General features: G+C 40.8%; 1 protein-coding gene across 1 annotated transcript; it reads right to left on the reverse strand.

Moving 5' to 3' along the window:
- Nucleotides 1–6,904: 6,904 nt before the first annotated feature.
- LOC116546175 (glutaminase kidney isoform, mitochondrial-like) lies at nucleotides 6,905–9,633 on the reverse strand. Its single transcript, XM_032272498.1, has one exon. It carries the CDS (start codon nucleotides 9,284–9,286, stop codon nucleotides 8,897–8,899), a length of 390 nt encoding a protein of 129 aa, XP_032128389.1. The 5' UTR covers nucleotides 9,287–9,633; the 3' UTR covers nucleotides 6,905–8,896.
- Between the last annotated feature and the right edge of the window lie 4,968 nt (nucleotides 9,634–14,601).

Genomic DNA, 14,601 nt, shown 5'->3' on the forward strand with positions numbered 1-14,601 from the left:
CATCACCATGTTGACCATCCTGGTCAACATGGTGAAACCCCGTCTCTACTAAAAATACAAAAAATTATCTGGGCATGGTGATGCGTGCCTGTAATCCCAGCTACTCAGGAGGCTGAGGCAGGAGAATTGCCTGAACCCAGGAGGCGGAGGTTGTGGTGAGCCGAGATCGCACCATTGCACTCCAGCCTGGGTAACGTGAGTGAAACTCCGTCTCAAAAAAAAAAAAAAAAGAGTATCAAAGTCAAATAGCATGCCCAATGTCACATAAATCTTAAGTGGCTGGACCAGAATCAGTCCTTTGTTCCTCGATCCCGACTCTTCCTGCTCTGAAACGTCATGCACCTCAGTGGTTAGCATTCTATTATTTTAGGATGAATATCTGTAATTCTTGAAGGATAATAAAAGATGAAGCTCCTTACCAATTGAAAAATTTCTAACCAAATGCAAATAAGAAAACTAAATTGTTCTGCCTTGACAAAACTGTATCTTATCAAAGCAAAGATGAGATTATATTAAATTAGGGCTGTTATTTTGATTGGACTTTATAGAAGAAATTCATTTAAAAGTAGACCAAAGTAAAAAATACAAAAGCCAGCTTTATATGAGGAAACAGTCAGGCTGTCCCTGTCAGCTGATGGCAATTTGTCCATGTGTTTGCACAACTTCAGAAGTTTAATCCAAAAGGCAGTCTGGCTGTCTCAGGTGGGAAGATTAGGATCTGGGGAGATCAAGTCTATAATGTCCAACTCTGTTAGTTTTCCCAATAATCCATTTCTTCAGCCAAGTATCCTTTAATACATAAGTCTAGATGGAATAATACAGGTATTATATGAATTCTGTCACTGGAATCACTTTGATGCCAGTATAGATGACTTGTTCAGAATAACTAAAATATATAGGTAGAAAGTAACGGAAGACTTCAGTCACACATAAAGAAAAATGAAACAGTGGCCGGGCAAGGTGGCTCAAGCCAGCACTTTGGGAGGCCGAGGCGCATGGATCACGAGGTCAAGAGATCGAGACCATCCTGGTCAACACGGTGAAACCCCGTCTCTACTAAAAATACAAAAAATTAGCTGGGCATGGTGGTGCGTGCCTGTAATCCCAGCTACTCAGGAGGCTGAGGCAGGAGAATTGCCTGAACCCGGGAGGCGGAGGTTGCAGTGAGCCGAAATCACGCCATTGCACTCCAGCCTGGGTAACAAGAGTGAAACTCCGTCTCAAAAAAAAAAAAGAAAAGAAAAATGAAACAGCTACGAAAATGGAATGGGCTGCCTTCTAAGGGAGTGAACTCCCATGCAAAGGAAGTATACAAGTAGAGATGAGTAACAACCTATAGGAAGTACATAACAGAAGAGAGGAAAGCAGCAGCTGGGGAGAAGGGTTTGTAAGATCTCTTATAATCCTGAACATAAAAAAAATTTAATTGTATAAATTGAATTAATTTGCTGCTAATAGATGAAAAAAGAAAAAGCAAAACAAATCCTAAAACTGTCTGAACTTGTTTAGGTCATTTAATATCTGTGGGCAGCTCATATAATATGTAAAATGAGCTGGAACTAAATGTTTTTTAAAGCCACTTCCATGCCTAATTCTCAGTTTTTGAGTTGCTAAAAATAGATGTCCTCTAAATCTCTACACTCAAGTGAGATCATAAACTTTATTCACTCAGGACTTACGTACTTTTATTTACAAATAAGCAAATTTATCTGGGTTCTTAACACAAAAACTAAGAGAAGTACTTAATGCCACCAAACTGGGAACTTTAAAATGGTTAAAATGGTAAATTTTATGTTATGTATGTTTTACTGCAATTTTTTGAAAGCTGCTAAGCAGAACTGGATACAGAAGGTGAGAGTGAAGGAGAATTGCTAAAGTGGAGACATGAATAACAGGAACAAGTAGAGGAAAAGATACAAAAATTCACCTAAGAACAAACTCACCCTTAAGAGTACTGGTTAAAGCAGAACCAATCAAGGCATGAGAGAACTTACCAATAAACATATTTTAGTGCAGGGGTAGGCAAACCATAGGAGGGGCCTCTTCTTTTTGTAAATAAAGTTTTATCAGAAGACTGCCACATCCATTTACCTATTGTTTGTAGCTATTTTGCTACCACCACTGAACTGAGTAGTTGTAATAGAGACTAGAGAACCCTAAAAGCTGAAAATATTTACAATTGGACCTGTCAGGGAAAGTATGCCAGCACTTGTCTTACAGCATCACTGTATTACAGTGCAATACAATACTGCTTCCTTAAAAATAAATAAATAAATAATATTGCTTTCTTAAAATACACGTAAGTTGAACAAGAAACGTTAACCTCTATTCATTGCAATGTTTTAATATGGTAGAGAAATATGTAACATTTACCAAGAATAGTTTTAAATTTTTAAAGTTTGACGTTTGAGGATACCAGTGAATATGCATAATACTAATGAACAGGAGCTGTACAAATTCATACATAATCTATTTTCATACTTTTCTTTCAATGTAATGGTGTTTACTATTCTTATATAACCAGAATCAAGATATTGGGGTAGAAGACTAGGCAGTAGAGATTTACAAGTTCAAAATTTAACAGACGTGGTTCCTTTGATTTTCAAAATTGTGTAATGTTTTTTACTGTTTTAGAAGTTTCCCACTCATAATAGGAAACCTTAAAAGTACCAAAAGGAGGCAGGAAAAATAATGCCTATTCTCATAAACCACAACTGGTAATATCATTTTGGCTTACTTCCTTCTATTACTTTTTCTGAGCTTTTTAAAATAGCTTAAGATCACTTGAGATTCTACTGCATAGAAAATTCTGTATTCTAACTTTTGGTCTAACATTACATTTTCTTATGTCCCAAAAAGTATCCGCAAACATTTTACATGACTAAGTAAGAGACTCTCATATGAATGTACCATAATTTACTTAACTATCCAATTAATGTTGAACATGAGTTTTTCTCCATTTTTCTCTAGTATGCATAACACTGTACCAAAAATATTAAGGAATAGATCTAACACTTCAGTTTATTTTGTAAGCTTAGATTCCTAAAAAGGTATGAATAATTAATAAGTTCCTCATAGAGGTTAAAAATTGCTCTTCAGAAAGTTTACAATCCCATCAAAAATTGAAGGAAGTGTCTATGTCACTCAAAATATCCTCATCGAGAGGACAATTTTAAAAATCTTTTTTAGAAGCCTATACCAGAAATTAATACACAAAAATATATTTCTTAATCCTGAAAGTTATCACTGTTTTGTTCATTATGCAACATGTACAGTTCCATGTTTTGAAAGTAATGCTTTCACTATAAACATTTCTTTATAATGAATGTTACATACCAAGCAGAGGACACTTCCAAATGGAAGTCAAGGCACATTAATATTTTGCTTCTAAAAAAAAAAAAATTTGCTTCTACTATGTTGTAGGGGGTCAGAAAATCACTAAATGCAGTGATCAATCATAAGCAACGTGTTTCATAACCTAAGCAATTTTACACCTGAGTAGATTACGGGGTAAAACTGTAGTTAACAGTATCTCTATGTGAAAGCTGTGTACCTCACTTAGAGATATCAGTAATTAGCAACATTTTTATAAATACATCTGTTCACTTAGCTTTCTTAAGCATTTTTCTTACTAGCAAATGACTTAAAGGTGAAAAGGCACAGACAGGCAACTATATAATATAACCTTGATTTACATAGGATTTAACATGATTGAGCTCCCTAACACAAATTCTATAATTAAGCTTTCAGTTTCTATAGTCATAATTTTTCTTCATTTCAAATATCACAAGAAAGAAGTAGTACAGCCTTTTACTGATTTCTTTCTTTCTTTTTTGAAAGTGTCTCACTCTGTCTTCCAGGCTGGAGTGTAGTAGCACAATCTAGGCTCACTGCAACCTCCACCTCCCGGGTTCAAGCGATTCTCCTGCCTCAGCCTCCTGAGTAGCTGGGATTACAGGCGCCCGCCACCACGACTGGCTAATTTTTGTATTTTTACTAGAAATGCAGTTTCACCAGGTTGGCTAGGCTGGTCTCAAGCTCCTGACCTCAAATGATCCACCTGCCTCAGCCTCCCAAAGTGCTGGGATTACAAGCATGAGCCACCACGCCCCGCCTGATTTCTTTTAAGTAACTTTTTAAAACTCAAAGAAACCCACAAATATCTTCAGCAAATTTCTTTCAAGGTGACATTTATCTTTGGACTAAAATAGTGCCCTCCTCCCTTTTAGCTGGCCTACCTATTGCCTCATAAAAAAGGTTGAATTCTACTTGGTAGTCATTTCATCAATTAGCTGACTTTGAGGTAGGCAGACTTCTCTATAAAAGAGTAAGATCTGGAAACATGCAGCTAAAACTCAGGGAGACTAAACCCCTCAGAATCTAATTCTTGCCCTTACAGTAAACTTCATCCAAATATTAATAAAATTAAAATTAACAGCATGAAGTTTGTTAATTACAAATCATGGACAAATTTGTCAATGACTAATTAATGCACATTTTACACTTAATCTTAGCCAAAAGGGCGAGAAGCGATTAATGCAAATTTTAATATAAATATTAGGCCACAAAAATGTTATGACATATAGTTATTGTTACTTTTTTCACGTGCTTTTAAAAAAACAGAAATCCAAAACTCACTGATAATCATTACCTAGAAAAAACTGTTAATATTGAAGAAATCAAATATAACTAAGGGTGGCATGTGCCTGTAATCCCAGCTACTCGGGAGGCTGAGACAGGAGAATTGCTTGAACCCAGGTGGCAGAGGTCGCAGTGAGCCGATATCATGCCACTGCACTTCAGCCTGGGCGACAGAGCAAGACTCTGTCTTAAAAAATAAATAAATAAATAAATAAATAAATAAATAAATAAATAAGGGGCTACTTGAGAAGCCCAAACAAAAAAATTAAACATACTTTCCACCGTGATTTCAGTTTTAGTGAACTGTAAATATGTTAACTTTTAAAATCAAGAACAAATGCAATACTGAAGGATCATAAAAACGTGCTACCTATTTTAAAAGGGGTTCTGTCATTCAATTCTAAAACATAATATTTATATCTGCCAAATACTGACTCAACTTTCTTACTAGTATTGCTCAATCTACCCAATTCAATGTTTGCTGAAAAGCATAACCATTTAATCTTACTTTGATATTCAGTTTTCAGAGTATACACCACAATTTTCTTTGCCCTTCATTTTCCATTTACTAAGTATATGAACTATTAAAACATAAAGCTGAACAATCAAAACATAAATCCATACTATCTAAAACTAGCTGAAATCATTTTTTCTTGAACTTTTAAATATAAATATACTTTAAATTATGCTTATTTGTGTAATTACAAATATTTTTGAATACCAGGACTTCATGTAGATGTGCAAACATCCAACTACTACCTCACAGTATGCAGTTTTTAACCAAAACTACCAAACTGCCCTCCAAAGTAACTGAACTAAGTTATACTTCTACTAGCAATGCAAGAGTTCCTATTTCTAATCACTTGACTTAACAACTGCCAATCTGACAAGGAGAAACTGACCTCACTGTTGTCTTAAGAGAATACTTTCAATATTGCATCCTGCATGAATTATCTATTTTCTAAACAACATACATTTGCTGGTATTTTTTCAGCTCAATTTCCGTTATCTCATTTCCTTTCTCATTAAAAAATAAATGCCCAAATAAAAAAACTTAATAATGCCCTTGTACCTCTATCTCTTTGACTCTTCCAAGGGACCCTTCACTAAAATAGGATATACATTAGCCGGGTGTGGTGGTGTGCACCTGTAATCCCAGCTACTCAGGAGGCTGAGACAGGAGAATTGATGTTGGTAGTGAGCCAACATCATGCCACTGCAACTCCAGCCTGTGCAACATGTAAGACTCCATCTTAAAAAAAAAAAAATAGACACACACACACATATATATATATATATAAAATGTTCATTTCAGTTCCTGTTGGTTTTCTGGAAGGAGAGTGATATTTTCAAATTAAAACTCTAAAATTAATCTCATAACAGTATGCAAAATAGATTGAATTAGAGAAAATAATGAATATTGGGGTATAGATTTTAAATTTGAAGTCATCAGATATGCGGAGACAAACGTAAGAATGGAGCTTAGATTAAGAGATGAAGTATTACCTACACAAAGATGAAAGTCAAAGTTGAAAGAAGGGATACACTGTTGAGAAAGTAGACAAGTGGGAAAGGAGCAAAGGCCTCAGCCTCAGGGTTTACCCAGTAAGGAAACCCAAAAAGAAGTAGGAAAGAAGAGAGAACAATTTTGAAAATGAAGAGAGGCAACCAAAGTTGGTTTTCAAGATAACAGAATGAACCATAACAAAATTAAATAAGATCACTATAGGGATAACTGAGCAAAGATAATTACATTTTTCTGTATGATATTAAGATGTTCATATCCTAAACCACACTAAAGTTGTGTAAAGGAGACAGTATAGTCTAGAGTAACATTAGTTCAAAGAGTTTGTGGGAAAAAGGTAAGGTAATTTGCTTATATGCTGCCCCTTTCCAGAATATAAAGTAAATAAAATATAAAGTCAGGACCAAGGAATGAAGAAAAAGCAAATACCTCAGCCATGTGAACTAATGAAATTGGTGTGGTTAAGCATTAAATTTACTCTGAACTTATTTATCAGCAGAGCAAAAGGTAAACAGTGCAAATCACATAGTTTCATGTAAGACATATGTATAGCAATTTCCCAAGGTAAACATTTTTGTGGAAACTAAAAAAATTTAAAAACTTTGTGTGCAAGCCTGAAATTCAAAGGCCAATCTCCTTAAGAGACTTTAAAATAATGAAGAAGCAATTTTTTTCTCATGTATCTAATAAACAGTTATGTGACATTTAATACACGCCAAATATTGTGCTGTCTTTTATAAAATGTCAATTAATTTAATTTTCACATGGTTATTTATTTTAATAATACTACATAAAATCTAGCACAGTCCTGAGTGAGTGCTAGCATACCAAGTGGACTGCTGATTGAGGGATGACCTATGCTTTGGAGGCTAAGCATTAGAAAGGATAACAGGATCAACTGGGAGCTTATGTCCCAGGATAAGAGAAATGTTTGTCACAAAAAGGCAAAATGGAAGGAGCCAAAGGAGAAAAGCTACATTTGGAAAGAGATCATTCAGGAAATAGAAACTTTAACCAAATTAACATACTTTCTTCACAACCTTGAGGCCATTGCTAAAAGGTGACTTCTTATTAAGAAGGCAATGAAACCAGAAACTTCTGGACAAGTGAATCACAAAAGCAGCTCAATTTCCTATCTGACAAAAGAGGAAAAAAAGAGAGGCACTAGAGCCACTGCAGAGACACAGACCTGAAGACATAATTTTACTAGAAAGCAGTTCCATAACGTTAACTCTTAAATGGTAGTGACTGCATTTTGCAATTCTGTAACTTGGGCACTTGTATGGTAAACCAGATAATGTTAAAGTAAAGTAAGTCCCAGATGAGACTAAATATCATTCTAGTCCCTAAAACATGAGAAAAGTACATATTTAACAAGATTTTAGCTTTTTAGAGCTTGAAAGGATTTAAGCTATCTAACCCAAGATATTAAATAACCTGCCCATGGTCAGGACGTTATTTTGTGGCACAACCAATATCACACAATGCCACAAATTTCGCCCATCAAGTGATTTTTTTCAAATAATCTTCTTCAGTCTGGGAGAAGAACTTTAGTAAAGTTTTTGGAAGCTCCCAACTTCAGTTACAGGAAAATATCAAGCAAACGTGAGATTGAAATTGTAAGAACGTTCTCACTTTCGGTTTGACTTAAGGAACGCTAGAGCTGGAAATAGCAGCAGAAATAAAAGGGAAGCAGAACAGGTTACAGAGTGTCAGCATACAAAGCCAGAAAAATAGTAAGGTATAATGAAAGCAAACAGGTAAGTTTTACCCATTTTGGGAAAACAAAGTTGTCCATTTGTATTGCAGAAGACAAAAAATATTTAGGAGATTGTTTTGCATATTGTTTAAGAAAAACCAATTTTGCTTTAAGACTAAACTACTGTGCTGTACACATACAGGATGAGTCAACATCCTATCACAATGAAGTCACAAAACCTACTTAACTCAAATTTTTCACTGAGTTAATGTATTATGTCACATTTCATCTCGGCTCTTTAACTTTTATTTCTAAAAATCTCTCCATCTCATGGAAGACATAAGAGGCCAAAGCTGGTCCTCAATGCAAACAGGTGGTCTATATACTGCGTGCCCCATCTTTCGGCCACATGACCCTATTCCTCCTAATCTCACTTCTGAAACACTGTTTCCGGTGCCCCAGATGGCTCTACACGTGCCTGAGATGGCCACTCCAGAAATATAAAGATCTCTGTCATATCTGGCTTCCAACAGGATGATGGCAGAGACCAGGGGAGGGCAGGCAGAGCGGAAAAGAGCCAGGAAAGGCGACAAGTCAGGAAGGTAAAGGCTCTGGTGAACGCCAGACTCCTAAATGCCACACGGTGGAGATGTTCGTGCGGCATCGCCCACGAATGGCTAGGGCAGGCAGCCAGGCGTTGCAGCCGCGAGCCAGGGAGCAGAGCACGCGGCGCAGGCAAGGCAGCGGCCTCTCCTGCACTGGGGACGCCAGGCGAGCCCCTCAGGCCCCACCACTGCTCCACCCGGGCAACCCCCGCCGGGGGCGGAGAAGGGAAGTGGGGGCCTGGCAGAGGGGCGCAGGCGGGGAAGGCGCGGGCGGGGCCGGGCCTAATCACATGGCGCAGCCGCCCGGCATCTCTTTCTTTCTCTTTTCTAAGACCTCGGCTCCCATCCCGCCCCACAGCAGGTCCCCCCACTCCCCCGAGCCCGGGCCCAGAGCGGAACGAGGCCTCCGGCGCCTCGCGGAGACACTCACTTTTCACCTGAGGCCACCACCTCTTTGCTCTCGCTGTTGCCAAACGCGTCAGTCTCCCCGGGGCCGTCCTTGGGGCCGGGCGCCGCCGGGGCAGCGGGTGGCGACACCCCGGGCTGCGGCTGCGTGCTCCCCTTGCCCAGCTCCTGCAAGATCTCCGAGGGAGAGCTGGACAGGCCCCGCGCGAGGGACCCCGCCTGCCAGCCGCCCCCGCCCCACCACGGGTGGAGTCGCGCGGCGGCCGCCGGGCCCGCAGCCGGCCGTCCCCCGCCCCGGGGACGCCGGCACAGGGTGACCAGGGGCTGTGCCCGCCTCAGAGTCCCGCAGACGCCTGCGGGCGACCGCAAGAGCAGGTCCCGCAGCATCGCCGAGCCTCGCAGCCGCATCATGCCTCCGGGTCAGTCAGCGCCCCCTGGACAGGGGAGGATGCTCCGGGCGTGGGCGGCCGCTTTCCTCCCGGAACGCGGTCTGTGGCGGGGCGGTGAGATGACAGAAGAGGAAAGGGCAGCGACGTGGGTGTGTTTCCAGCTCCGACTCCCGCAGCGGATGCAGGTACTACTGCTGCTGCTGCTGCTACTGCTGCGCCCAAGGATCCTCGCGATCGATCCTCCTCACACCGCCTAGGGCTCCGCACTGAGGCTAAAGCGCAGGGGAGGGCTCGAGACCTTGGGCGCTCACACACCCGGGGGTGGGGAACGCCAGCGGCACGCCCCCTTCGCAGCTTCGATTGGCTCAAATCCTCGACCTCTCTTTTGATTGGCGATTGGAGCAGTCAAATTTCTGTCGGCTCTGGGTGCGCGGAGAGGAGGGCGGGGGACTGGTGGGGGGCGGGGCGGGGAGGGGAGTCAAACTGACGTGTGAAGCGGATGAGCCAGGCCCGGCTCCACAGCAGCACTTTCTTCACGCCGCGCCAACCCCGAGGCTAGCTTAGTTGGGTACTGGGGGCTCAGGGTTCTCGCATTTATGAAGCGGTGGGCTCCTCAACTCCGGGGCTTCGAGCTGTTTGGGAGACTCATGGGCGAGAGCCCCCGCAGCCGAGGGCTGTGAGGTCAGCAGGGTTGGCGAGGCTGAGTGTGTCCGGGCTGTCGGAGCTCGGCCGGTCCCAGCTCGCATCTGGCCCCCAGGTCAGGTCGTCTGGCGACTCCTCTGAGAGCAGCCCCGGACGAGCTTCATCCCTCTCCCAAATGTAACATTTGCCTGAAACTTTCCATGACTGGCTACTACCCAGACGTGAAGTGTTTTGGAAAAAATGAGCAAAATCCTTTCAGCTATGCGACTTAAGCCATCGGAGGGACGAGATGGGGGGAGGGCGGAGAATGGGGGGGCGGGGGGATGGGGGGAGTGGCGGAATCCAGAATAAGAGCTTTCCTTTTTAAAAATTATTTTTTAAATATACACCGATACTTCAAAAATAGTTTTGAATAGCAATGATTCCGTTAACGCTAGTTTGCTTGAAAGCAAAATTATAGATACTTCTCTATTTTAAAAACGGCTTCATTGTTTTAAAATAGAAGCATTGGAATACTGGTTCTCTAAGTTATTTCAGCATCACTTTATCCATTTATCCTTTTGGACCTGTGGAAAAAAGAGCCAAGAACCTGATAAACTGAGTTATTCCCTGAGCCTACATACACATTCCATTCCAGGGGGGGAAAAAAAATGTTTTTAGACAATTACCTGAAACAATTAGGTTTAAATGGCACAGATCCACAGAGTTTAATAAGATATCTTGGAGGTGTTGATGTGTTGTTATTGTGTTATTGTTGTCGTGTGTGTGGGTGTGTGTTTTGAGAAGGGGTCTCACTCTGCCTCACTCTGCTGGAGTGCGGTAACACGAGCACAGCTCACTGCAGCCTCGAACTCAGGGGCTCCTGTGATCCTCCCACCTCAGCCAGGCCTGCTAATTTTTTTTTTTTTTTTTTTTTTTTTTTTTTTGTAAGATGGGATTTCACCAGGTTGTCCAGGCTTGTCTGGATCTCCTGAGCTTGAGGGATCTGCACCCCCTGGGCCTCCCAAATTGCTGGAATTACAGGTGTGAGCCACCACGCCCAGCCTAATGAGATGATTTTTATGAAACTAGAAGGGTGTATGTCAGGTGTGTCATTAATTGATCACTGGATTTAGTAATGTAATGAACTGTAAAATATTTCAGTAGATTAATAATCACAGAAAATCTGTCTGTACCTACAGGTTATGTGACCTTTGGCATGTTACAGCCTCACTGTGTCTTAAGTTTTTTCTATCTGCTCTTTAACCAGAAGAACATAGAAAAAACTATCATGTGTAACGCATACAGTCACCTTTTTTATTTAAAAAAGGTGGTTGCCGGGCACGGTGGCTCAAGCCTGTAATCCCAGCACTTTGGGAGGCCGAGGCGGGTAGATCACGAGGTCAAAAGATCGAGACCATCCTGGTCAACACGGTGAAACCCCGTCTCTACTAAAAATACAAAACATTAGCTGGGCATGGTGGCACATGCCTGTAATCCCAGCTACTCAGGAGGTTGAGGCAGGAGAATTGCCTGAACCCAGGAGGCGGAGGCTGCGGTGAGCCGAGATCGCGCCATTGCACTCCAGCCTGGGTAACAAGAGTGAAACTCCGTCTCAAAAAATAAAAAAAATAAAAATAAATAAATAAATAAAAATAAAAACAAAAAAGGTGGTTAAGACAATGGCAAATTACTTAGATGGCTTTTATTGCTAATGTTACTTGTCCAAAAATATTGATGAGTCAAAGTAATGATATATTCAGGAAAAGAAACATCACATTTTGAAGGAAAGGTAACCCTTGGAAAATTACCCCTGCCTAACCCTGACTTGTTAATAACTTGCAAACTTTAATATTGTCCAATATCTTAGCTACAATTAGTTATCAATTTTAGCTGCCTCTTTTTCTTTCTTTCTTTCTTTTTTTTTTTTTTTTTTTTTTTGAGACGGAGTTTCGCTCTTGTTACCGAGGCTGGAGTGCAATGGCACGATCTCGGCTCACCGCAACCTCCGCCTCCTGGGTTCAAGCAATTCTCCCGCCTCAGCCTCCCGAGTAGCTGGGACTACGGGCGCGCGCCACCATGCCCAGCTAATTTTTGTATTTTTAGTAGAGACGGGGTTTCACCTTGTTGACCAGGATGGTCTCGATCTCTTGACCTCGTGATCCACCCGCCTCAGCCTCCCAAAGTGCTGGGATTATAGGCGTGAGCCACCGCGCCCAGCCAGCTGCCCCTTTTTCTCAACACAAGGCAACTGACAATCCAGTTACTGTTTTCCTTCCAGTTTTTCCCTTAACTTCTCTGAGTTTCTTATGAAAAGTATTTCAGATATTTAAAGGTTTAAAAGCTTTATAGTACAGTTAACAAACATGGAAAGCTAACTTAGTAATAGATTATTTTCTAGAGTTTCTAGTTTCTAGAGTTTTCTGATAGTTTCTACTTTAGTTTCTAGGCTTTCTACTTTTGGAGAGAATGGACAGATATTCCTCCTAACATTTGGAAGAATTGAGTCCACTGAAATTTAACCCCTTGTTTGAGAAGGCTAATGAAAAGGTTATAGACAACAAACTGAAACTATCATAAATAGAATTAAAGGCCGGGCGCGGTGGCTCACGCCTATAATCCCAGCACTTTGGGAGGCCGAGGCGGGTGGATCGCCAGGTCAAGAGATCGAGACCATCTGGTCAACGTGGTGAAACCCCGTCTCTACTAAAAATACAAAAATTAGCTGGGCATGGTGGCGCGCGCCCAGCTACTCGGGAGGCTGAGGCAGGAGTATTGCTTGAACCCAGGAGGCGGAGGTTGCGGTGAGCCGAGATTGCGCCATTGCACTCCAGCCTGGGTAACAAGAGTGAAATTCCGTCTCAAAAAAAAAAAAAAGAAAAGAAAAAAAGAAAAAAGAAATAAATAAATAGAATTAAAATGGGACTTAATGCTTTCATATGATTCTTTTCATCTTATATAATTCTTTAATCTTTAAAGATATTTTTATTCTACAACTCTGGAACCGTTACACAACTTTGGGTTTTCAATTATGTAAAATTGAATCATATCATCACATAAACTCATATAATCATCATATAAAACATATAAAAACATTTATATACATACAATAAATAGTCCACCAAAATACCTACAAATAGAAAAGGGCTTTCCAGATCAACATATGGTTGGGTTGTCAGATCTACTTTTAGACTTCTACTTGCTCCTGGCTAACTGCAGCTACTCTACAAAGAGTTGCTGTCCCATAGCCATCATGAGATAATCAACCATCAAAAGGAATAATTGGAATTTGTGCACTTTGTTCCTATTCTAACTTGAAGAAGGGCTCCTATATTTCTATGTTCCTGAGCTTCTCTGTTCTTTTGAAGATTACAAAAGGCTAATGTTTCATGATCATAATAAAATCCATATATAAATTCCAGATCGTGCCTTCACAAAAACTAGTAAATTATTTGTTGACCTAGGGCTAAAAAGAAAGTAATTCTCCTTTGAATAACAGCTTAAAAGAATTGCCTAAGCCTTTTTTGTTTGAAATTCTGTTTGGAGAATAGAGTAAGGTTCAAGAAACCTCCAAACAAGCTTCTACTACTACTTCCCTTTCTTCTATTGGTTTCCTGCTTTAACTGGCCAACTTCCTAGCTTCACTGATAAGCCCTGCCAAACATGGTTTATTTTTCCAATACTGAATATAGATCTGTACTAAAGCAAGTATGGTAAATCTCTCATTTATAAAAGGGATAATATGGCCAGGCTCTGACTCAGCACTTTGGGAGGCTACGCCGGGCAAATCACCTGAGGTCAGGCGTTCAAGACCAGCCTGGCCCATAAGGTAAAACCCTATCTCTACTAAAAATACAAAAAATTAGCCTGGCATGGTGGTGCATGCTTGTAATCCCAGCTACTCAGGAGGATGAGGCGGGAGAATCCCAGGAGGCAGAGTTAGCAGTGAGCTGAGATCAAACCATTATACTCCAGCCTGGGTGATGAGAGCAAGACTCCATCTCAAAAAATAAAAAACAGGATAATATTGGTACTTGTAGGGTTGTTGTGTGGAATAAATGAACAATACATATAAAGCACCTAGAATAGTAACAGTAGCACCCTGTAAGTGTTGTAGCTATTATTATCAAACCATGGGTGAATAAAATTTGACATGCAATATGATCAGTTTTCACATATAGTATTGAAAAGCCAAACAGTATTGCTTTAAGCCATCTAATAATAAAATATCGTTTAAGAGGAATGTAGAGATAATTTACTTCATTTTTAGAAAATAAACCACTAATTTTCAAAGTATCTTGAAATAGAAAAAGACAAAGACAGTGAGATTAAGGAAAGCTGGGCTTAGTGCCCAAAGTAACAGCCATTTGCAAACAACTAAAAAAAAAAAAAAATTTGGGCCGGGCGCGGTGGCTCAAGCCTGTAATCCCAGCACTTTGGGAGGCCGAGGCGGGTGGATCACGAGGTCAAGAGATCGAGACCATCCTGGTCAACATGGTGAAACCCCGTCTCTACTAAGAATACAAAAGATTAGCTGGGCATGGTGGCGCGTGCCTGTAATCCCAGCTACTCAGGAGGCTGAGGCAGGAGAATTGCCTGGACCCGGGAGGCGGAGGTTGCGGTGAGCCGAGATCGCGCCATTGCACTCCAGCCTGGGTAACATGAGTGAAAACTCCGTCTCAAAAAAAAAAAAAAAAAAAAAAAAAAAAAAAAAAA

The sequence above is a fragment of the Sapajus apella genome, unplaced genomic scaffold, assembly GCF_009761245.1.
Source record: "Sapajus apella isolate SASKATOON/1434 unplaced genomic scaffold, GSC_monkey_1.0 scaffold652, whole genome shotgun sequence".
In the NCBI taxonomy this organism is placed as follows: Eukaryota; Metazoa; Chordata; class Mammalia; order Primates; family Cebidae; genus Sapajus; species Sapajus apella.